Below are 26,690 nucleotides of genomic sequence, written 5' to 3' on the forward strand. Positions count from 1 at the left end.
AAGACATATATTGGTTAACTTGGCAAATATTTGTGTTTTTAAATCAGCTCAGCCACCTCTTGTTTGGCCATTTTCTGCTGTTCCTCTTCATCTCTCCTCCGCTCCTCCTCTTCACGAGCTTTGCGGCGTTCCTCTCTCTTCTTTTTCAGTTCCTCTAGCCCCAGCTCAGCCTCGGCCTGACGCTGCCGTAGGTGCTCCCTTTCCTGGCTCTCCTTTTCCTGGTGGATATGTCTGATCTTCTCCAGCTTTAGCTCTGTCTCCAAACCGGCATGCATGTCTTTCTTAGTTTCAAAGGACTGATCTACATCTACAGTCCTGCTGGAGAAGAGTGGAGAACAGGAAAATGGGGGTTAGTCTCAAGATGGCATATTTGTTATTTCTGTGAAACAATCAGTACGTACTTTTGGACAGGCAGATATTCTGATCACCCAGTCATACATTTTCAACATTTTTGGTGCTTGTTCAAAGAGATTATTATATTTCCACACATTCGAATATGAATATATCTCAGATCAGTGCTTCCCAACCTTTTTTTGTCTGAGACCCCCTTTTTCCCAAGAAAATATTTTAGGACCCCCCTTCACATTTAATGATATTATCGGTCTTGTAAGCTTGCAGCAAGGATGACAAAATATGTTTTTTTTTTTCAAACAAACGGTATATGTTTACTATAACCAGATATGTTTATGCACAAATAATAGCCTAAATATTGAAAATACAATGACAAAAACATCCGTAGGCCCTTTCTAATTTAAAAACGTAAGCCTAGGAGAAGCCTATATATTGGCCCTATTTGAAATCCCCAAACAAAAATATTCACACTGGTGTGTAGGAAAAAAAAGAAAGAATATAGGCTATTACTAAATGACTGCTGTCGGGGGCCTCAATACTTGCAAGTTATTTGTAAGGCTTTATTTTTTACGCTTTTGGCGCTATAGCGAGCGATAATAAACTTGCGTTTATTAAGAGAATAATGCGTCTTTCGGAAGAACATTGTAGCCGGAACTACTTCTCTCTGTGTACGTCTATGACAAGTCACGCAGGCACTGGGCTACTCCGCAGCGGCAGCGATCCGAACCAGTGTAAAATAGTCCCAATGTAAACACTTATTATAGGTGTACCATAGTGGTTCAGGATAAGACAAAAACACGGATTGAAAAATGGATTCATGATGAACTCGCTCATTATATACATTTTGTAAATTTTTAACAGAAAAAAGTTAAGGACTTTTATTTAATGCTTATTGCTAAAAACTTTTCAAAATATGACGCGACCCCCCGCAGAGCTCGCTGAGGCCCCCTTGTGGGCCGCGACCCCCCTGTTGGGAACCGATGTCTCAGATAACCTTAAACAGCACATAAACATTGAACAAACTGAGGTAGGTCGCTTTACGTGTCAGTCAGGCTGTCTTTTTCTGTCGGAGTGGATAGTTTTTAGCCAGAATAAGCAGTTAAAGGTCTGGACCTTACAGTTAAAGGTCTGGCTATACAAGAGTAGATATTAACCAGCTCCCTCAACAGCCCTATTAGAAGCTTCCTGGCAAGACTTTTTGGCAGCTACAATATTAGGTCACGTCTATAACATATGAGACATAAGCCTCTAAATTTAGCAGGACCAAATTCTGCGATCCAGATCCTCCTGTGGGCCCAAGGGAAGTTGCTCTCGCTGAGGGCAATTTACATCCCGGGGTATTTAAATCAGGGAGAAGACATCCTGTCGAGGCAGAGGCAGGGGCCGAGGCTCGGGGAATGGAGACTCCACCCCGAGGCGGTGGAGCTCCTATGCAATGGGGGACATAGTTTTGTGTTTTATATTGCGTGTCTCCGGTCTTGCTGAAATACTTCTGCTAATCAGCTGTGGGCCACTATTACCTAAAACTCTGTCTATTAATGCAGATTGTCTGTTGTTTTTACTACTTTGAGTAAAGATAAAGGTTGGAGTAAGATTTGTTTGACAAACTTTAATGTTACATCAGTCATTCACATCAGTGCTCAGCTAACGTATGCACCGTTGTTGATACAGATATGATGCAGTTCCCACATGTGCACCACAATAAATTAGAAATATGGACAAACACTTAGTTCACTTTAAAAAAAAACTTTTGCTGATAATTTACTCACCCCCATGTCATCCAAGATGTCCATGTCTTTCTTTCTTCAGTCGAAAAGAAATTAATGTTTTTGATGAAAACATTCCAGGATTTTTCTCCATATAATGCACTTTACTGGGTACCAAACGGTCCAAGGTCCAAAAGACAGTTTCAGTGCAAACTGCAAACTGTTCAAAGGGCTTTAAACGATTTCAGACGATGAATAAGGGTCTTATCAAGCGAAACGATCGCTCATTTAAAAAAACAACAACAAAGTTTAAGTTTTATAAGCTCACATGCTCGCGTCGCTCTGTTCTGTGTAACTCTCCTGTTCGAACTCGTTCATCAAAATGAACAAATCTTTTTCCGAGTCAATTCGTTCATTTCGGTCGTTAAATGAATCAAATGACTCGTAAAAAGATTTGTTCATTTTGATGAACGAGTTCGAACAGGAGAGTCACACAGAACAGAGCGACGCGAGCATGTGAGCTTATAAAACTTAAACTTTGTTGTTGTTTTTTTAAATGAGCGATCGTTTCACTTGATAAGACCCTTATTCATCGTCTGAAATCGTTTAAAGCCCTTTGAACAGTTTGCAGTTTGCACTGAAACTGTCTTTTGGACCTTGGACCGTTTGGTACCCAGTAAAGTGCATTATATGGAGAAAAATCCTGGAATGTTTTCATCAAAAACCTTAATTTCTTTTCGACTGAAGAAAGAAAGACATGGACATCTTGGATGACATGGGGGTGAGTAAATTATCAGCAAAAGTTTTTTTTAAAGTGAACTAATCCTTTAATGCTGATGGAATGCTGTGAGGTATTACAGTTGTTACATCTCATAATGTACCTCAAACTGAGTAGCGTATCACTGAGAAACATCCTGCTCATGTCGTCCTTGCTATGGAGGTTCGGGTTGAATAACTAGTTCCAATGTTTCATAATCGGACTCGTGCTCGGATTGATATGGTAAAATCAACGCTATTGTTATTGTCTTTACATTGTGTACAATCGCTGAGTTTTAGACCAATCACAACTGACTCACTGGGCCATCTGACCAATCAGAGCAGAGCGGGCTTTTTGGAAAGGAGGGATTTAGAGAGATTGAATCATCGGACGAGTTGTTTGAGAATCAATGAAAAATGTGGTGATGTGCAATTTATATGAGAATACAGAAGTGTTTTTGACCTTTGATGCATGTAAATCTGTTGTAGGAGACCTCCAAAACAAAATTAGGAGACTTTAAAATAGCATAATAGGGGTAATTACAACTTTAAAAATGTCAACGGTGTTCATATCTTTGTAGAACTCGTAATTAGAACGTGTAAACTGGGAATTTTGTGAGCACTCCGACTTGTACCACATGACCGCTGTGCCACCTGACTGCTGCAGTTTCATATCGCCGTTGATAGTGTTGCCATAGAAACACACACTTCCGAGTCAAAGGATGTGAACAGCTATTAACGTCATGGGTTGGTAATTACGTTAATTATGACATGCCGTGAATGCAGCATAAAACCTATGGGTCAGAAAGTGTGTAGGATCAAGTTACCTTGGTGATCTTTTGGTTTTGATAAGATGTGATGTAATTTCCTCTGCAGATGCCTCTCCATTGCCATTAGGCGTTCTGTCTTGCTGTAGGAAGACTTTAGACGTGTATGACACCTTTACCTCCTTCCTCTCCTCTTTCATCTGTGAGTGATGGTTATGATTTAGACATAGTAACATACACGGTAAGATGTACTGTACTTCTAATATTGTAACAATTCTCCTGGCACCTTGTTCTCCATTGGTGGTTTTATTTCCTGTTGTCTTTTGCTGTTGGTTGTGTCATCATGCCATTCCTCTGGTCTTTGACTGCTCACCCTTTCACTGATCTCCATTCGTCTCTCAGCGCTCCTCATCTCTGGTCTTTTCTCCTCTTCCTCCCTGTCCTGAATTTGCTGATACTGTTTGGAGATGGTGAAGCTGGTTTTCTCTCTTTGTCTAGATCTTGCATTCACATTTTTCTCCTTCTCTTGCAACTCTTCTCCACTGCCATTCTCTTCCATTTTGGGCCGCATTTTCCGTTCCAGCTTCTGGGTCCAATCGCTGAAACCTTCATCCTCATCCACAGTAATAGTTCTGCTGGGTTTGAGTTCACTTTCGTAGCTGAAAAACAACAACAACAACAACACACATATGAGTATAAAATCTTCTTAGAGCCATTGCTTAACAGATATAGCATGTGCATTTAGCTGTGGTGCTCACGTGGGAAACGAAGATTTGAATCTTGCTTTTAAACTTAAACTAAAAAAAGTTAGCTCATTTTTAATCACTATTTATTTTCTACACTTTAAAATAATGTGAAATTTATGGTTAAAAAACGGACAGCAAACTGATGGCAACATTTTACGTTTTACAGATTGAACTTAAATTTACTGTTAAATTGTTTAATTTTTTTTTGTATTTTTAACTGAAATAATGCTAATATACCACCAAATTCCACACACCAAGTCCTGCTCTACATTTTTTCTTGTTCAAGAAGCTTTTTAACTTGTCACAATGGATTATTGCAACTTCCATTTCATGACGACTTTAAAAACAGATGGTAAAGAGAAAGTCATGATAAATCAAAGTTCATCACAAGTTGATTTTCCACAAGCTGAGGGAAATGCTATCATACACACATATACTAAACACTATCATGATAACAAATATGAAACTAAAATATTGCAATAAAAACCAATTAAACAACATAAGATGTAACATAAAATTCTAATGTACATAACTAATAAAAAAATAACAACTAAGAACAGTTATTTAAATAAAAAAACATCAATTGACCAAGTGTCACCAAATACTTTATATACAAAGACTGCACTCATGTTACTATGAACAGGAAAAATGAGCAATTTGGAATATGAAATGTTCTGAGACGCACGCTTATGACTGCACATTGTCTGGTCTAGCCTGAAAAATAAGGTTTTTTTAACACTTTTTGAGCAGAAGAAATGAGATAGTTGTTTGTCAGATTTCATTGTTGATTTCAAACATAAAATTTAATCCTAAATTTGGTGAACAGCTTTGAAGAATTTGATGTTTCCACATTCAAAGAGATAGAAGCTGTGCTTGCATGACTGAAATAGCTGCCCGAGAGGCGTTTCAGAGATGGCGCTGAGTGAAATGACTTGCCTGAAAGAGAAGGTGACTCTGAGAATGTCAACTTACACTTTTTCACGTGTTATTTTTTACTTCCAAAAACCATGTAACAGAATTTTACTGTAAAAAGTTTGATAAGAAACCTTGATGTTGGCTTGACAAAGCCTTATCTTGAAGTTTGAAATAACTTGATGCTTGAAGTTTGAAGGTTTTACTCCGTCAATAAAATGTTATTAACATGTTCTTGCACATTGCTAACATGTTTTAGCATGATTTAGCACATTACAGGCATGATTCAACATGTTCCTAACATCAATTACCACATTGTTAACATGTTTGTAGAATGATTTAGCACAATGCTAATATGTTTTAGCATGTTGCTATCACAATTCCTGAGGTTTTTTTCATGAACTCTTATTTTAATATTATTTTGTCTTGTATTGCCTGCGTTTAGTTTTTACATTAAATTAATATATGTTTCAATTCGATTTACAAAATAGGTAAAGTACTCAATCATGCTCTCCCAAAACGAACAAAAACTTGGCCTTTTCTTTAAGATGATTTAGACTCCATTACTTTGGGGTGAGACACTGGAACTTTTTACTAGAACGAGAGGCAGACCTATATAATCACATTCATAGGGAATCTGGGCAAGTTAACAGTCAGTCAGGCATGAACGGCTCCAGTCAGTGAAAGCACCGCTTGAGCCCACACACCTGTGATGGTGTTACTTTGATGAAAGAAACTATTCGCTGAAGTCACTGTGCCAGCCTATTAACATGAGAGGCCGACTTCAAACACGTTCCTCAGAAAACAGATGTTTGAGGTGCGTGTGAGGATCTGAAAGGTGGTTGGTTGTTTGTTGTTGTTTTCTTTCATTTGCCATGGGCAACCAGAGGATTTTGATGAAATGCATAATGTTCCATAATGTGAACTGTTTCACGTAACTTTGAAACAAAAAACAGGCAGTAAGCCGTATTCTAGTTTAAAAAGTAGTGTAGATTAAATGCAAAAATGCATCCCAGGATTGTCGATTGTCGCTTTACTGGGAAAAACCTAATGGGGTTCTATATAGAACCCTAGGGTTCTTGACTCAATCTTAAAGAAGGCTTTTTTGCCAGAAAGGTTCTATATGAAGGCAGTGGTCTCAAACTCAGTTCCTGGAGGGCCACTGTCCTGATCCAGCTAATCAAGGTCTTCAGGGTTACTATAAACTTCCAGGCAGGTGAGTTAAAGCTGGTTGGAGCTGAACTCTGCAGGACAGTGGCCCTTCAAGAGCTGAGTTTGAGACCAGTGATATAAGGAGAAATGTCTTAAATAATTGAATAATACTTGTTTAAAGAGCAACATCCAGGTTGGACACCCCTATATAGTATAGTGTATGTTGATGATAAAACAACTAGATTTTCTGAACTGGAGTAATATATATTTAGCCATTAACGATATTTTGAGATAAATTGTGATAAAATAACTTCCGCGTCTATAAAGCACTAACCGGAAGTGACGATGGGCGAGGGAGTCTGGTCAAGTTCAAGCTCAGGTTACAATGGATGTGAATGAAGAAACCGAGTTCTCCGATGTTGACGAGCATGCCTATGATAGCCCACAGGTAGGGATGGGGCCGATCCGATCCAGTGTCGGTATCGGGACAGATACCAGTGTAATTCATGTAATGGATTTTCCCGATCCAACCTGCGGAGATATCCGATATCCTGCTGAAATGACTCCAAAAGTGGTTCCCGCCGGCCAGTCTGCTAGCTGGCTGCAAGCTGTGGAATGGATTTCCTGAACGGAGGCGCGGCTCAATGAGACACAGAGACCCCCCTCAGAAAATCCACTCCGCAGTTTGCAGCCAGCAAGCAGGACAGCATTGAGCTGTGTGTAAATACTTCACACTGGAAACACCGCAGAGCAAGACAGCAAAATGCAATGTTTGCAAAGCCGTATTAATTAAACCATCTGTCTGTGATGCAAAAAATCTCCAGGTCTATAATTCTCCGGAGTGAAATGTGCGTTACAAACGACCGAGTGTGTGGTGACAGACGCAGCAGTGAAGTCTACTCTCTTCACCTGCACAAAACGCACCCAAGAACGAAAAGCCTTGTTTTTCCTAGAAGGAAAATGATGGACACGATGTCCTGACAGGCTGGAATTCGTGCAACCAGCACAAACACAACAATTTACCATTATGGCATCTCTAAAACTCGATCTAAAACGTTCTCTGTCTCTCACTACCGCTCTAACTACAGCTGAACGCGAGCTCTTGTTTGCCTCGGCCTACGTCATATGACGCGTTGCTAGCGGGAAAGGCGTATTCCAGAGTCTTGCACATTTTCATCAAAATCTGTGCATCAAATGAGATTTCATTAGTAATTTCTACATATGTGTTTTTAAAAGACCTCTTCAGACAATATCAAGTAAATTCAACCTGCACGTTGCTCTTTAAGGGATTATTTGTATATGTATTTTTAGTGATAAAGCATGTTTACGTCGATCTGTTTAATGCATAACATTTAATCAAAATAAAAATTAAAACATAATTAATTACTTAACTAAAATCCGTGAAGTTATCTCATGATGGGAAACATAAAAGGTTATATGCACTTGACAAATCCCTTTAAGGTCCTATAGAGAACTCTTTCTTCTAACTATGTGTACAAGAATTCAGACGCATTGCGATAAGATTCCAACGACAATTTTTTTTGGCCTAATTTTTCCACACCAAATGCGACGTGACTATGAGGCGCAACAAAATCAATCAAAAATCACAGAAGAGCATTTGGGTGGAATCTATCTACAAGCGCACTGCACTCGCAACAAAATGGATCAGTACATAAATAATTTAATAAATACAACACCATTTTAACATAAAAAATACATAATGAGTGGCTGAAGCAGTCTTTGTCATAGAATATACTTTGTTCACATTGAGTTGACAGTTTAGACGTTCTTGTTTCCTTTAGTCATTTATATAGCGCTTTTAACAATGGATTGTTTCAAAGCAGCTTTACAGAGATAAAGATACAATTTAAGGTAACTTTAATTTGTTTTCAAGATGAATTATCCATTGTCACTTTCAGTATGGCGATTAAGGTCTCACATTAGAAACTTCTAACATTCAATAAAGTACATAAACAGTACCTGAGATTATCATTGTCATACTTTGTATGATGTTTGCGACATCGACTTCTGTGTGAGCTGCGCTTCAAATATTGCAATATTATTGACCATATATACTTTGGACCTTTTTTGCCTAATGTGACCGCACTTTCAGAAATGCACTCTTTGTATTCATGTTGGTGTCATATGGTTTTGAAAAACTATTTTCAAGAAAAGTTCCATTTTTATTAAAAAAATTTTTTTTAAGTTTTTAGATTTAAAAACTTTTTTAAATAAAAATGGAACTTTTCTTGAAAATAGTTTTTCAAAACCATATGACACCAACATGAATACAAAGAGTGCATTTCTGAAAGTATATGTATATATATATATATATATATATATATATATATATATATGTATATATATATATATATATATATATATATATATATATATATATATATATATATATATACACTACCGTTCAAAAGTTTGGGGTCAGTGAGAATTTTATTTTTATTTTTTGGAGGAAAGAAATCAATACTTTTATTTATCAAGGACAGTAAAGACATTTATAATGTTACAAAAGATTCTGTTTCAAACAAATGCTGTTCTTTTGAACTTCCTATTCATCAAAGAATCCAAAAAAAAAAAAAAAAACCTGTACAACTGACAGACCAACAACTGTTTCAACATTGATAATAATAATAAATGTTTCTTGAGCATCAAATCCTCATATTATACTGATTTGTGAAGGATCATTTGACACTGAAGACACTGACACTGGTGATGCTGAAAATTCAGCTTTGATCACAGGAATAAATTACACTTTACTATATATTCACACAGAAAACAGCTGATTTACACTGGAATAATATTTAATACTATAACTGATTTTTGTTGTATTTTTAATCAAATAAGCGCAGCCTGGTTACCAGAAGAGAATTCTTTTAAAAGTATTTAAAATCGTACCGACCCCAAACTTTTGAACGGTAGTGTATATATATATATATATTTGTTGTCATTGTATGTATGAATTGCTTTTTTAATGTATTTTTGCTTAACAGGTCACGTCACTGACCCATATACACTCACCGGCCACTTTATTAGGTACCCCATGCTAGTAACGGGTTGGACCCCCTTTTGCCTTCAGAACTGCCTCAATTCTTCGTGGCATAGATTCAACAAGGTGCTGGAAGCATTCCTCAGGGAGTTTGGTCCATATTGACATGATGGCATCACACAGTTGCCGCAGATTTGTCGGCTGCACATCCATGATGCGAATCTCCCGTTCCACCACATCCCAAAGATGCTCTATTGGGTTGAGATCTGGTGACTGTGGAGGCCATTTTAGTACAGTGAACTCATTGTCATGTTCAAGAAACCAATTTGAAATGATTAGAGCTTTGTGACATGGTGGAAGTAGCCATCAGAGGATGGGTACATGGTGGCCATAAAGGGATGGACATGGTCAGAAACAATGCTCAGGTAGGCCGTGGCATTTAAACGATGCCCAATTGGCACTAAGGGGCCTAAAGTGTGCCAGGAAAACATCCCCCACACCATTACACCACCACCACCAGCCTGCACAGTGGTAACAAGGCATGATGGTTCCATGTTCTCATTCTGTTTACGCCAAATTCTGACTCTAACATCTGAATGTCTCAACAGAAATCGAGACTCATCAGACCAGGCAACATTTTTCCAGTCTTCAACTGTTCAATTTTGGTGAGCTCTTGCAAATTGTAGCCTCTTTTTCCTATTTGTAGTGGAGATGAGTGGTACCCGGTGGAGTCTTCTGCTGTTGTAGCCCATCCGCCTCAAAATTGTTGTGCGTGTTGTGGCTTCACAAATGCTTTGCTGCATACCTCGGTTGTAACGAGTGGTTATTTCAGTCACTGTTGCCCTTCTATCAGCTCGAACCAGTCTGGCCATTCTCCTCTGACCTCTGGCATCAACAAGGCATTTCCGCCCACAGAACTGCCGCTCACTGGATGTTTTTTCTTTTTCGGACCATTCTCTGTAAACCCTAGAGATGGTTGTGCGTGAAAATCCCAGTAGATTAGCAGTTTCTGAAATACTCAGACCAGCCCTTCTGGCACCAACAATCATGCCACGTTCAAAGTCACTCAAATCACCTTTCTTCCCCATACTGATGCTCGGTTTGAACTGCAGGAGATTGTCTTGACCATGTCTACATGCCTAAATGCACTGAGTTGCCGCCATGTGATTGGCTGCTTAGAAATTAAGTGTTAACGAGCAGTTGGACAGGTGTACCTAATAAAGTGGCCGGTGAGTGTACACTACTTAGGTGAAAACTATTCTTTCTTACCATGGTAAATTTGTCTAAGGGACTGTTCAAAGGCTTCATAAAAAGTTAAAACACACACACCTGCACTTAAAACACTCAAAATAGAGATAAAAAAAGCTGTTTTCACAGACACCATCTGCACCTCTTACTATTTTCTGTTCATTGCGACGCCTTGAATTAAAATCTATTTCATCTGCCCAGGACCTGCCGGAAAGGAATGCCAAGCACATTCCACAAGATTATTAAGCAGATTTTCAGCAAAGTATAACGACTGAACATCAACAATCAGTCAATACAATTCAATGCAGAATAGCCATGCTTATTTACTTTCACCGAAAGCTTATTGTATGAGTCTAGTTCAAAAACTCTTGCACATGCATTTCTAAAAGACACTTTTCATGTTGAACCGATCTAAAAAGTCTTAAAAAATGTTCATGTGTATCTAAGCCAAGAGTGAGCTTCTAATCTCTGATCAAGGATAATTACAAAGTGGCCCTAGACGACCTATTTGTGCTTTGAACAGGTTGTCTCAGACAGCTGTGTTTAACTTCACACATATAAAATGTGTGTGAGGTCCATAATGTTTCTTTGATTAAAAGCAAAGCACTATGGTGTGGGATATGACATAAACCCTGTTCTAAAGGCATGCCCTGCTGAAAATTCTTCAGAGATTAGGTAATGGTGAGAGACCAGCTGTGCCGCCCACTGTACATGTGCACATGTCTTTGGTTGAGAGAAAAGAAGAGAGAAAGAAAACTAAACAAACATTTTGCTAAGTCCAACCTTTACCATCAACGACATGACGCTCCTTTTTTCAAATATGTAAATCTATTCAAAAATACATTAAAAAATGCAACTCACACATAGAAGTGCATGAATATATATTTATTTAGCATGTTTTAATTTCTGGTTAAAAATGTATTTTGGGGGGGGGGGGGGGTTGTACTGTCCTTAGATCATTCATAAAGAAAAAAGCTTGAAATTAGCTTTAAAGGTGCCCTAGAATGTTTTTTATTTATTATTTTATAATGTTTCCTGGGTTACCCTTATAATGTTAGTATGTTTTTTAGATAAAAAATAATCATAATTTAGAAATAAATGGCATTTTTCCTAGCCTGCTTTTAGCCTCTGATATGAATGCTCTGTTTGAAGGGGCGTGTCTGCTGTGGGATTCAGTGTAACCGCGGCCACTGCTGTGATTGGCTGACATGCTTGCATATGAAATAGCTACGCATTACATGTGAAACTCTCTCCCGAATACTTTTACAACTGCTATTATACGTTTTTACTATAACAGCTATCGAGATTAACGAATCGTGAGATGTTTTTAAAGTATTTAGATCTATTCCCATCACATAAAATGTTGCCGTGATGAGCATTGAGCAGATGACTGTGTTGATCGTGAGAATGAAGATCTTATCATTGCAAAGCAGTTTCTGCACTCTCTCTGCTTTCACCAATGCAAACACGATGATGTAAATACAGTAAGAGCTTCGTTGTGCAGTAACGTGCGTCATTGATTTCATAACGAGTTTGGCAAGTGTCCAGATAAACTCGCGCTGTGTGGAAAGATTGTTCTTTGATCGCTTTCTGTATATAATTTGTTCAAAATTTAAATACGATTATTTTCATCCTACTAAAAGAAACGATGTGAAGCTGATATTTTAGTCACTGGCTTGACTTACTGATGCATAAACAGTATTGAACGATTTTGAGAGAAAGATTACCTGTCTGAACTTGAACAATTACACATCAGAAAGTGTTGCTTGGTAGCTCGATCCGAGGCCAGCTCTGTATTGGCCCAAGTTGAGGAAACAGTCGGTGAAATGTTTGGAAATCTCCAGAGAAAATAAAATGAACCCATTGTTTCTTCAGAGGCTCAGATGAAGAAACTAAAAAATACTTTTGTGTTCATGTGTACATCCACACTGAGCAACTGCCATGCTTCGGCTGCGCAGTTCCGCCTGGCATTGAGGGCTGGCATTATGCAAATATTTGGAGGCGTACATATTAATGATCCCGACTATTGCGTCACAGTCGGTATTGTGTGGAGAACCGACCGTTTTTCAGGGGTGTTTTTCATAAACGTGAAATAAATGAGAACGCGAAAACAGTCCAGTTTGAGATTCATTCTATGTCATGTCCATGCACTGAACTCTTGTTATTTGACTATACCAAGGTAAATTCAATTTTGAATTATAGGTCACCTTTAAGCCGAACGTCAAATGAATAAACAGGAAAACGCATTACAAGTAACTCGAGTTATGTAATCAGATTACTTTTTTCATGTAACTAGTAAAGTAATGCATTACTTTTAAATTCACAAAATGATTCCATAATTCATTTATATCCCATGATAAGGTTTCTTTTCAAGAATGCGGGTCATGCGCAACAAACTTCCGTATTTGGTATATATATATATATACACTCACCGGCCACTTTATTAGGTACCCCATGCTAGTAACGGGTAGGACCCCCTTTTGCCTTCAGAACTGCCTCAATTCTTCGTGGCATAGATTCAACAAGGTGCTGGAAGCATTCCTCAGGGAGTTTGGTCCATATTGACATGATGGCATCACACAGTTGCCGCAGATTTGTCGGCTGCACATCCATGATGCGAATCTCCCGTTCCACCACATCCCAAAGATGCTCTATTGGGTTGAGATCTGGTGACTGTGGAGGCCATTTTAGTACAGTGAACTCATTGTCATGTTCAAGAAACCAATTTGAAATGATTAGAGCTTTGTGACATGGTGGAAGTAGCCATCAGAGGATGGGTACATGGTGGCCATAAAGGGATGGACATGGTCAGAAACAATGCTCAGGTAGGCCGTGGCATTTAAACGATGCCCAATTGGCACTAAGGGGCCTAAAGTGTGCCAGGAAAACATCCCCCACACCATTACACCACCACCACCAGCCTGCACAGTGGTAACAAGGCATGATGGTTCCATGTTCTCATTCTGTTTACGCCAAATTCTGACTCTAACATCTGAATGTCTCAACAGAAATCGAGACTCATCAGACCAGGCAACATTTTTCCAGTCTTCAACTGTTCAATTTTGGTGAGCTCTTGCAAATTGTAGCCTCTTTTTCCTATTTGTAGTGGAGATGAGTGGTACCCGGTGGAGTCTTCTGCTGTTGTAGCCCATCCGCCTCAAGGTTGTGCGTGTTGTGGCTTCACAAATGCTTTGCTGCATACCTCGGTTGTAACGAGTGGTTATTTCAGTCACTGTTGCCCTTCTATCAGCTCGAACCAGTCTGGCCATTCTCCTCTGACCTTTGGCATCAACAAGGCATTTCCGCCCACAGAACTGCCGCTCACTGGATGTTTTTTCTTTTTCGGACCATTCTCTGTAAACCCTAGAGATGGTTGTGCGTGAAAATCCCAGTAGATTAGCAGTTTCTGAAATACTCAGACCAGCCCTTCTGGCACCAACAATCATGCCACGTTCAAAGTCACTCAAATCACCTTTCTTCCCCATACTGATGCTCGGTTTGAACTGCAGGAGATTGTCTTGACCATGTCTACACGCCTAAATGCACTGAGTTGCCGCCATGTGATTGGCTGCTTAGAAATTAAGTGTTAACGAGCAGTTGGACAGGTGTACCTAATAAAGTGGCCGGTGAGTGTATATACACATGTATATAAATAACGTCTTACATTTTTTTTTACCATAAATAATATATTTAAAAAGGTTTTTTTTCAATATAGTGGTTAGGATGTGTTCATGTTTTCAATGTGTTAGGAAAATACGTTGTTACTTTTTACTTCATGGTTACACATGTTTTTCAAAACCATATGAAAACCACATGAATACAAAGATTACATTTCAAAGAACATGGCACTTCTGTTTTAAACTAAATTTTTCCTTTTATTTAGTATGGACATTCTTTTTTGACCCAAAAACTAAACAAAAACTGCAGTTGTTTACATGTCGGTCAGACGTCTCCTTCTGTCTAAGTGGACAGCTCTTGGCCAGAATAAGCTGCAATGAGAACCAGACATGTTGCAAGTCCACATTTCTATATTTCATATGGAAATCTGCCAGGCAACAAAACAAGCTTAACAAATACCAGGTGAAGTGCGATGTATAGAATGACGTTGACACTTACAGGCTGGCCTCAGGTGGGTTCACACTGTCCTGAGGGGACCCGGCAGATCTAGACAGGCTGTGTTGATTGCGGAAAGCCTCCCGGGCACGACGTCGCCTTTCTCTCTCGATCTCCTCTGCATCTTCGACACTTCGCTGGGCCGTCACTCTGCAGGAAAAGAAGTGAGAATGAGCCCCTTGTTATACCAGATACATTCTTGACCCAGATGTGGTCGAATGATAAATGACCCCCTAGCCTAGAGTGCTGTTGACTATGATACATGGACCTCTTCAAGAAATCTCCAACAATAGTTTGTTTAGTCCCTTGTTTGAGATTTAGAGCCGGTGGAACATCTGCTCTGGCATTCGACACCGCCAATGCTCGAGTGACAGATGGGAGGCCTATGCAAACTCACACTCAAGATACTGAGGCATCTCTGTGTTTATCTAGCCTGTAAACATACACAAACATGCTCTTCGTGTCTCCAACACTTGGAAAAGTAGGCCAACAAACTAATTTCATTTGCCACTTGAAGCTTTATTTACTAATGTATTAACTTTGCTCTTCCTAGATCATAAGGGGGTCTATGTTTTTGCAAAAATGAAAACTCTATAATCCTTTACTCACATACCAACCTGTATGACTTTTTCTTCTGTGGAACACAAAGGAGATATTTTGAAGTTTGTGTGTGTTTTTTTTTTTTTGTCATCCATACAATGGAAGTCACTGGGCTCCAATGTTGTGTAGATGCCAACTTTCGCCCAAAATATCTTTTTTGTGTGTTCTGTAGAAGCAAGAATGTCTCAAAAGTCTTGACGGACACGAGAGTTAGTAAATTATTTTTGGGTGAACTATCCCTTTAGGCACTCAGTCTGGATAGTCAAGTCAAGTCACCTTCATATATATAGCGCTTTTAACAATATAGATTGTTTCAAAGCAGCTTTACAGTGATAATAGGAAATTAAAGTAACATAGATTGTTTTGGCTTTACTGCAGCTCTAGAATAAAGTTATTGTCCAGCTAAAGTTAGTTTAGATTAATTCACTCCCGTCGCAACGATCATCAGTTATTAACTTTGGGGCATCTAACACGACACCGTTCTAACAGAAAACCCTTAATGCGATCCGGCCGCTCATTTGCACAAAACAGTGCCTGGTGGCTCGGGAACGCAAACCATGAAATGGGTTCCAAGAGACGAGCCTTGAAAAATGTATAATACATATTTTTTTAACCGGAATTATCCCGACAACATTTTATCTGTACAGAGGTAAAGGGAAGGGAAGGAGGCCTTCACAGGGGAGAGACTAGTTGACACTTTAGGACTGCGTTGTCCTCGTGTCCAGGCGCAGGTCCTTCATCAGATCCAGATACGGCCTGGATGATGCGGACTGCGGTAAACCTCGGGATAAACAGAGAGACTACTATTAGCATAGATGCCATCCTTCTTATGATGTAACAAGTACATCAGGATTTATGGGAAATATTTTTTTTCTTCCAGTTGCGCTCTATTTTTCTGGCTGCTCTCTTAAGGGCCTGAGTGTGCTCGTTGTACCACGGCGTTGAACTATTTTCTTTACTCTTCTTTAAGCGCATAGGAGCAACTGTGCCTAAAGTGCTGGAAAAGAGAGAGTAAAAAGTTTCTGTTGCAATATCGAGTTCTTCTAAGCTATCTGGGATGCTGAGGAGATGAAACTGATCAGGAATATTATTAATAAAGCACTCTTTAGTGGCAGAAGTGATAGGTCTAACATATTTGTAACACAGAGTCGACTTTGTAGCCTTTGTAGGCTAAATGAAGTATACATGAGACTAGATAATGATCTGAGATGTCATCGCTCTGCTGCAGAATTTCAACGCCATCAACATTGATCCCATAATATTAGATCTAGAGCAGGGGTCTCAAACTCGCGGCCCGCGGGCCATTTGCGGCCCGCGGGGTGATATTTTGTGGCCCCCTACTTGACATTAAAGTTTAATGTTAGTGCGGCCCGTCGTTGCGTGTGCCGCGTTTAAAAAAAAAAAAAAAAAAAAAATGTATCCCTTATGGGCTAACATAGATAGTCTCGTGACAGTTTACGGTGGGTTTGTTGTCAATAGTTGTCATAGACAACCGCGAAGTACAAACATACTGCGCCTGGAAAAAATGAGCGCGTCGCTTCAATTATGAGCGCGCTTGCCGCGCACCTACATTTGAAATAACGAACTTGAGCGCGCAAAATATGTGAGCGCGATATGTGAACGGGAGCGACGTGTTGGAGAGAGACCCTGCTCTAAAACAATGTGAGAATAATCATTTTGAGCTTGTAATATGTGTCCAACAGGTTGATAAGAAGGTTTGGTTTGATTTGTGCAGTATTTGCCTGAGACACTATACATGTGTAGAAAGAATTCAATAAGACGGGCAGACATGACTGCAAATATTTGTATTTCAAAAGCAATAATTGTTTTTCTAAGTATAATAAAAGGAAATGTGCCTTGAAAACATTCAATATCATTAATGTGTTGTATAAAGAAAATAAAAAGGACATAAGCAAATATAAATATCACAAATATGAGTTATAGACAAAGAAAGTTTGTAAAATGAACTTCAACTGTCAGAAGGACAGCTCATGAAGAACCAATCATGTACAGAAAGGAATGTTCAAATTCAGAGGAACAGTTCAGAAGAAACGTTAATAATAAATATTGAGAAGATTGGATCAGTTGTGCTCCTTTTTTGGAATACTTGAATACTATTTTTTGTGGAATACTTGATGCGGCCCAGCCTGACCCAGACTCCACCTCCAGCGGCCCCCAGTTAAGTTGAGTTTGAGACCCCTGATCTAGAGTATGATTACGACAATGAGTAGGTCCGGACACGTGTTCTCTAACTCCAATAGAGTTCAGAATGTCTTTAAATGCCAATCCGGATGGATCTTTTTCGTTATCTACATGTATATTAAAATCACCAACAATTTGGACTTTATCTGCAGCTAGTACTAACTCTGATAGAAAATCAGCAAATTCTTTGATAAAGTCTGTATGGTGAACTCAAACGTGATTTATCATTTACACTAGATAGTGTTACATTAGGCACCAACACTTCGAAATAATTATATTTAAAACTAGACTTCTTAGTAATTCTGAAGATATTACTATAAATTACAGCAACACCTCCCCCTTTGCCTTTCAGACGAGGTTCATGTTTATAACAGTAATCCTGGGTGGTGGAATCATTTAAAGTAATGTAATCGTCTGATTTTAGCCAGGTTTCTGACAAACACAGCACATCTAGGTTATAATCTGTGATCATATCATTAACAATAAGTCCTTTTGAAGTAAGGGATCGAATATTCAGCAACCCGAGCTTTTGTTCATCCGTATTATATCTGCTTTTTAATTGTTGCTAGCAGATGGTCGGTTTAGCCAGTCTGTCTGCTTCCTGACCTGGGCCCCAATTCATGTTTGAGCTCTAAGACTATGTGCCATATTACTAGAAAGAAGAACAGCACCATCCCAGGAGGGAGGAATACCATCTCTTTTCAACAGGTCAGGTCTGCCCCAAAAACATTTTTCCAATTGTCTATGAATTCTATAATATTTTGCGGACACCACTTAGACAGCCAGCCATTGAGTGAGCACAGTCTATTAAGTGGGGATTGTGGATCAATGGATGGTGAACACAGGTCACCAATGACCCTCAAAAGAATTTCAGGCCACATTACATCTGAGGTCACAGGTTGTTCCAATGGCTTTACAAATTGTCGTAAAAGCATGTCGACTGATCAATATTGTCTTATCGACATTTGTGAACATTTTTATGTTCCACAACTTCTTATTTCGAGTTTTTTATTGAATGATCTACAGTATATAGTGGTGCTTCAAAGAACTAGAAAACAACATGTTGAAATGAAGAACGTATGTAACACCGTGATATTTTTAATTGCCAAAGAACCACACAGCAACACAAGAATCCTACAAAAGTTCTTCAATGAATTCCTTGATCAAAGGACCCAATTTAAAGAGTCATTGTTGTCACTGAAGAAGTTCAATGAGTAACCTTTACTGTTTTAAAGTTCTCAGAAGGTTCTGCTGACCAGCAGATACGCTTTGCTGCAGCAAAAATCTTACTTTAATGCAGGAATTTGACTTTTTGGAACTGTTTTCACTAGCAAAGGAAAATATACAATCAAACTGGCTGAATTTAGTTTTAAACACAATTTACAGAATATTAGTTTCTTATTTATTGAACTGTTATAGAAAAGCACTTGCAGCTGGGTCATTCCCTGTCAACTCAACAAGACGACCTTGATCGGCTAAAAATAGTGTTTTTGATATTTTTTCTGGTGAAAGAAACGCATAAATGAAGAAGAAAGGCAAAATATTAAATGTCATAGGTGTATATCTACTGAGTAATCCACTCTTTTATAGGGGGAGGGGGGGGGGTCAAAATGACAAATATCTCTGAAACTGATTCAAATACAGATTCTTACAAATACACTTTTGAGAGCAAGTTATGGTGCCTTAATTTGACCATTTCAGTGTATCTTTGGCACTGAGATGTATGTTCTATGCAATTGTTTTGATAGAGAGAAAATAATACATTTCAAGTTTCAACATTATGTAATCTTCTGATATTCCCCTTTAAATACAATAAGTATCTGCTGTTTGCAAAGTGACTTTAGTGAATTTAACAATTTAAGGCCCTTTAACACCAGACGCGTAACGAAAAAGCGAAACGGAAAAGAGAATAGTTAGCGTGTGAATAGTTCGCGTGCGAATAGTTCGCGTCAAAACCATTCACATCAGCCGCGACGCGAATTTGCGACGTTCAGAGCTTCAACATTCCAAAACTTTCGCGCTGACAGCTGAGAAAACACGGACACTTCATCATCATCATCATCATCCAGTGAAGACGAGCTTTTCTTTTTCTTTATAAAGACAGAAAAGAAGGTTTTGTGTGCACCCAATCTTAAAGAACAGAGAGTCTGAAGGGGACTATGCTAATCGTGTAAAGTAGCTAAAACTTTGCCACAAAGAACCGGCCAAAGTAAGGATTATGCATTAAACATTTGAATTGTTTATTAATAAAGTGTTTTCTGTCAGTTTTCGGTATGAGACGTGCTCCAGTTCACGCGCCGGCGCCTCCGTGTCCTAATTATATTGTCTACTATATTTGCTTCTTATTCCTATTAATCCAGGCAATTTGTTGATGAAACAATGGATAAAATTAAGATACAATTTATACAAAACGAAATTCACTTTAAAGAAAGGCTTTCTACAAAACAAAACTTAATAAGTGGTCAAAATTATGTCTGACCCATTCCAAATGTTTTCGATATATTGGGCACCTTATGATCCTTACTCATCTCATGCGGTTCCCTTTTCATATAGATCATCAACATAGATGAAATAAAAAAAAAATAGAATTATATTATTTAAACGTATATATGAAACGTATGTTTTGTTTGAGTTTTTTAACTTATAGGCCTATTTAAGCGTCACCCCGCTCTGCTTTATTTACGCACATGCTCTGGTGTGTGGCCTATACATGCATGCAAAAATAATATGAAACACACAACCATGAATGTTGAAAATATTCCAAATCAATTATTTCCCTCCTAGTCAAAAATATTATAAATCATCAGTACGCACTTCATCAACTCGCCGGAGACACCAACTATCCCAGCTATTTTATCCCATGCCTCGTTCTTTTGCTGGTAAGAAACACCGTCATGTCATAAATGATAGGGTATGCGTGCGTTGAGATGCGGAATAGGCAATATAAAAATGCTGTCATTATAAAAGGTTTCTAGTTTCAATGTATTGCTTGTTTTTAGTTTACATTTCATGTTGTGACACTTCTCTTCTCTCGCACATAATGCTGCTACGTCAGAGCAGCCAAAGCGTCAACAAGCTTCGCCTTTGTTTCCTTGTATGTGATTGGCTGAAGCCTTTTCTGTCGCCGCGAAAGTAAAAAAAAAACGACATCCTAGCGGAAAAAATAAAACTCGTTTTTTCGCCGCAGCACATTCGCGTTCGGTGTGGAAGCACTCATTACACAAACAGCTGATCAAAAAATAAAACTATCGCGCGAATTATTCGTGCGTCAAAATCGCGTCCAGTGTGAAAGGACCTTTATTCTAAGCGCCATATTGAGGTCCCAATATCTCTGAAATTGAACCATATAGGGCCTTAAAAATATGGATACCAAAAGAAAAATTTGTTAAAAACCAAAATGTAAAAGCATATTAAGAAATGTTTAATACATCTTGAGTTATAGGCAGGCAAATTACAGGCAAAAACACAAGTGCTTTTTCTCATACACCGTTGGCATATAATGCAACAAAGACTGCTTAACTCAACACATTTTACTAATAGACCTGTCATCTCTGTGTACAAATAAAATAATTATGCTACCATCTTTCTAAAGTCACTAATAGCCCCTTGTAATTTGGCTCCAAATCTCAGGTGAAAATTGTCATTTTGTTTGTCTTTCCTCAAAAATGTTAACAAAATCTAAAAATTGAGCTTGGGAAGTTTCTGAAATTTGGTTGATTTGACACGGAATCACCCAATTATACTTGCAATCGAGATATATCAGCATGGCTGCAGTTACCTGTGGCACTCTGCCTTCAGCAATACTGGTACAAACCAGTTTACTCATAACCCAACTACATCTTGAAACCAACCATACAGTTTCACAAAGGGCTTATGGCAGGATCTGATCTGTCACACACAGTTCCCGTGCCTCTGATTATAGGCTGTTAATCACTCAGACGGGATTACTTCATTTTTTGGCAGAAGCCACTTGAATGATGTCAATCCTGCCAATGATGTCATTCAACATCAGATTTATTTACCACTATTAGTCTGATTATGTAGCCTTTTTCCTTTATGTCTGGAAATACCATCTTTCAATAGTTATGGAAGTGAAAACAGATTTTCAGTCATGGTGAGCGTATTGTCAAACACAGACTGACAAAATGTTTCTCAGACCCATTTCTGATTTAAATGGAAACAATAAAGTGGGAGAGAAAGAAAGGGAAAAGCAAAAAAGAGCCTGGCTTATATTCAGCATGTATCACCTTATATCCTCCCCTGACAATGTGTTGACTAAACTTCCACAGCCTGGTGCCCTGGGGCAGAAAGGATTTGGAAAGCTTGATGGATTGGGAAATGTGTTTCGCCATTGTTGCCTGCCCTAATTTACCACAGCCAAGTCTGGTCTTGCAGAGCACAGGATGAGCTACATGGGTCAGTCACAAATGGGTCGCATGGAAGTTGACCTCTGACCTGAGTTTCCCTTTTCAGCTCTCAGCCTTAATTATTAAAGTGAAATCAGTGATCAATAAATGCCAATTGTCTGATACATGCTCTCCAGACAGGGTGTCATTATCATTGATTGAAGGCATGTATGACTTTCATTGTTCTGTGGAACACAAAAGAAGATATTTAAACTGTTTTTGACCATATAATGAAAGCCAAATGGGTCCAAGACAACCTATTTTTCATGTTTTAAGTCATTTTTTCAAAATACCTTCTATGTTCCACAGAAGAAAGAAAAGCATAAAGGTTTGAAACAACATGAGGGTGAGTAAATTATTTTTTGGGTAAACTACCCCTTTTAAAGCCCTGTTTACACCAGCAACTAAGCAACTGGAAGTCCATTTCTGGCAGCGTCAGTGTGAGTATGCTCTCCCGTGGCTTCATGGGATAGTGAAGTGTGCTCTGGATTTGCACTTCAGAATCTTGCCAGAATTGCAATCTGGGTACTTTTTGCCTTTTATAAATTTATTCAGACATACTACTTTTTCATATACTGGTTTTCACCTATTATATAATAGAGAAGTATGCACATTTGAATGCAGCCAGAGCTTTAATTTTTGGGTTAAATAAGCCGTTTACACTGACAGAAACTGGAAGTCGTTCATTGTTCAATAGAAGACAAGACAATATAGCGATCAGGTAAATGTTACTGGGATTTACAGGGATTTCACTGTTCTAAACGATGTGTCTCTGCCCAGTGCCCACATAAAAAATGTGCATAGAATTAGATTATTATGAAATTCAAACAATAAATGTTGTTTTGGGACAGTTCAATGTGGAGTGATATCGCTACGTGAACACTGATGTAGAAACACCTAGCCCTGGTTGTAAGACTAAACCTGACATAAACTGTAAACTTGTCCCTCAAATCTGATTGGTTGATTGGAATGTTGTTCCAGGATCAACAAAGTTGGTGATCCAGGAACATGTTGTACTCGGTGAAATCAGGTTCACCTAAAAGGTCCTAAAAAAGTGTGTGAACAACACATGTGATGTTACATTTGCCTCAGCAAAGTAATTCAATCCTTTTAGCATGAAGAAGAAAAAGCATATCCTTGTTTTGTGTTTGTTTATAGGGAAGCAAATCCTTCTGTTTGAGATTTGAATGATGGATGCTGTTATTTTCTTCCTCTCTCATTTCATATCTGAATTGAAGGGCAGCTGTGAGGTTTATTGACTCTGTGAGTCAGATGATGTCATCCTAACGACAGATTTAAAGAGCAAAGGAGATTTATTTTCCCAGGCATGTTAGTATCTTCCTGCTGTCAGTGTGTGGTCACATCACTGCAAACCTCACATAGGTTTTCCAGTGTTCCCTAAACGGCTGAAGACATTTCAAAGCACTGATCTAAGCTGTGGAAAGTGCGCCGTTATGAATCATGAAAATTGTAAAATCTGTAATTATGTCATTTTATCGGAGAGCTCTAAAAATATATATATATTTTTTTTTTTAGCACACTGTAAAATGGGAGGATAGATTCCTAAATTACTCGCACTTAAAAATTAAGGTTCCAAAAAAGGGGTTTCTCACACTTTTTATTTCCCCAGTTTTTTTTTATATTTTTTTTTTCTTAGTGTGAAGGACATTTAAAAAATCCAAAGAACCATTTTTCAGTATAAAGAACCTTTTATTTTAATAGTGACGCTCAATGGCTGTTAAGATTTTTATTTGAAATGTATAGTTTACTTTTAAAGTGAGCTTTTTTCATATATCATGTAGTTTATGTTTCTCTGTATTTCTATGGCCCAGGACACAACCTTCTAATTTCAAATGATTGACATCCTAAAATATACATACTAACCTGAATTTTACCTCTTATCTCATTTCTCACCTAACTTTAGTGGCTCATCTTACCCCACTCCCCCTATATATACGTCTTTAATGCTTAACTAAACATAACACAGTGCCCTCAGTGTTTATTCTACTCTGCTGCCTAAAACCTTTGGAAAAGCATACTGCCACAGGGATGGTAAAGTTTATTCCCCCTTTCAGTCAAACGGCTAAGCCTTCTGCATTCCAGCAGCTCTTATCAGAGAATCGTAAATAGAAGAGTGGCTTACGTGAAGTACACAGATCAGGGGGTCACGGCTTTGACCACAATGAGAAAGATGTTTCATGTAAGATACAGACATTAGTGTAAAATTTGTACATTAAAGAATCAACACCACAAAACCAAAAATGTACATCCTGCCAAATCTAAAACGATTTTGCGGCAAGAGTCAGTGTGACGTGCTGTGTGTACTGTACAATCTGTAGAGTTTGTAATGGTTTTCAAAACACTTTGACAAGTGTATACAAAGTACTTCATACACAGTGTTGCAATTGACATATCCGGAACGTGTCGCTGCGGTTCGGATGAATGTAGGCCGTTAATAGATAAAGCAGCTTGTCGAGTGTGAGAAAAAGCTGCTTTTTGGCAGCTCTGAAAAGCCTTGGGGGAATAAACCATGTCTGCCATTAATTCAACCTGTTAGTGTTTGACAAAGCACACCTGATCCACCTCAAATCCTTTTTGTACAGAAGTGAAAACTTGTTTTCCTCATTTGTTATCACAAATTTTGTCAAATCAACTTAGATAGTTTATGTGGATCACATAACATAATATTTTGAGTTTCTGTTGATTAAACTAATCTCCTTCATTGCATTAACTCAATTATTTTCACTTCAATTAACTTGTTAAGCAACCAGGTTACTTACTTTTTTTAGTTAAACCAATAATAATTTTTTACAGTGTACACATCCTGAGAGGTTACGCTATGTTTGTCCTTATACAAATTGTGTCTTATCTTTAAACCACTCCTTTTGTGTTCCACGGAAGAAAGACAATCATGCGGGTTTTGAAAGACATGAGGGGTAAACAATGACTATCATTTTTAGGTGAACTAAGCTTTTTGTGACTAATTTTCGGGGGAATTCTGAAAAGACAGGTTTATGTTTAGTACACTTAAAAAAAAGTCCCTTCATAGATATGACACATTTAAATTTTGGTTACTTTACTTAAACATATCTAACTAGGAGTAATACGTATTTAATGAGTCTAACATAAAATATTTAAATAGCGTAATTTATCAAATTTATTTAAGTTTGACCAACTCAGTTTAATTAGATTAAGGAAAGAGGATCGCCTTCTGTGCATGCAAAACAGCTGGATAGTTCACCACTGAATTTTGTGGTGTTTAAATTAGTACATTGTTTCATTGTTTACAGTGAATAAACCTACAGTTTTCTGCCTAAATTATAGTTGGCTTGTAACACCTTTAGAGATAACCGGTCATATCGATGTGTGTCATTGACAATGAATGTCAACAGGTCACATCTTTAATTAGGTACCCTCAACCCTCTCCTTCCTCCCTTCTCCTGTCCCGTCATCTATCCACAATCCCACAGCACAAACAATAAACTCTCATCTGGAACCCTGACAAAATTCCAGCTTATTAAAGCCACAGTAAACGACACATCATGCATTTCTCTATAAAGACAACAAGGCATGAAGGTGTTACAAATTGCTAGAATGTAGTCAAATGTGCTGAGATTTTATATACTATATATATATAAATATATATATATATAAATCAATCTTAGTACGTGTTCAGGTCTTGTTTAGGTGTAAACATCTGTTTTTGCCTATTTGTTAAGCAAGCATAATCACAATGTTGGCATTTACGTGTCGTTTTAGCTAATTTGATCAGCTCATATTAATTGAGACATTTGTGAATTGAGGGAATTGAGGAATTGATTATCCATAGTTTTAAAATTCTGTTGCACCAAAACCCATATTTAACTATTAAAGACACATGATTTAATGCTGATTTAGATTTTTTTAAATAAAAAAAACTAAGAAATAACGACCAGTTGAAGGACCTACAAAATACAGCGTTATATGTACAATTTAACCTAACATCTTAATGTTATATCAACTAACCAAATACAGACATTTCCATTACCCAAATGTAAAAAGTTAATATCTTCCCATAAAACAGGATGACAGGTTCTTAAAGAACACAACATGGCATTTAATATATGTGCATTACATATTTACATGAATAAAAAAAAATTAAATTCAAACAATAACCCTATCATTACCCACAAAACTGACATTAGCAATTGCAAAAGAACAATGAAAACAAAGTATATGTCCATCATCACACCTGAGATCCCAGCTATAAACCTTAAATTTGATGCGAAAGTCTGGCATACAAATTCCTCACCTCAAGAGTTTCTGCAAACCTTCCTTGCTGGAGTTTCGTCTCATGAATGCACTTGACATTGTTCTTTCTTCTCCGAGCTTCTTTTTTTCTGAGATGTTTTGAATTCCGTGGAATCTTATTCACAAAGACTCCCTCACGCTCTTTCCCTGGACGCTCAGCTTTTGAGGAGAGATCCACGCGGCACTCGGTCTCGTCTCAGAGATTGGCTTTAGTCACACACTGTCCCCTCCTCCTCTCCTCCTCTTTTTTTCCCTTTCCTGCATGTGGTTCTCATTGAGAGAGCTCAGACCATAACCTTACATCTTTTCCCCCTCCTTTTCCCTCTTTTTCGGGGTCATGTGGCCGCCCCAGGGGAAAATGTAAGTTGATACCCCCCACCCCATGCTATGAATCCAGCCCCCCACATGACCCCCGTCCCAAACCCAGAATTCAGCCT

General features: G+C 38.2%; 1 protein-coding gene across 1 annotated transcript in view; it reads right to left on the reverse strand.

Annotated features, from left to right (window-relative positions):
- The window catches only part of lsp1a (lymphocyte specific protein 1 a), a 50,324-nt gene extending 23,866 nt beyond the window's left edge, over nt 1-26,458 (reverse strand). Inside the window, 5 exon segments of the mRNA XM_056252136.1 lie at nt 57-318; nt 3,641-3,780; nt 3,867-4,239; nt 14,759-14,905; nt 26,255-26,458. Coding sequence (XP_056108111.1) covers nt 57-318; nt 3,641-3,780; nt 3,867-4,239; nt 14,759-14,905; nt 26,255-26,313 — 981 coding nt within the window. The 5' untranslated portion in view covers nt 26,314-26,458.
- Between the last annotated feature and the right edge of the window lie 232 nt (nt 26,459-26,690).

This window comes from Rhinichthys klamathensis, unplaced genomic scaffold, assembly GCF_029890125.1.
Source record: "Rhinichthys klamathensis goyatoka isolate OS25496 unplaced genomic scaffold, OSU_Roscu_1.1 h1tg000092l_1, whole genome shotgun sequence".
Classification (NCBI taxonomy): domain Eukaryota; kingdom Metazoa; phylum Chordata; class Actinopteri; order Cypriniformes; family Leuciscidae; genus Rhinichthys; species Rhinichthys klamathensis.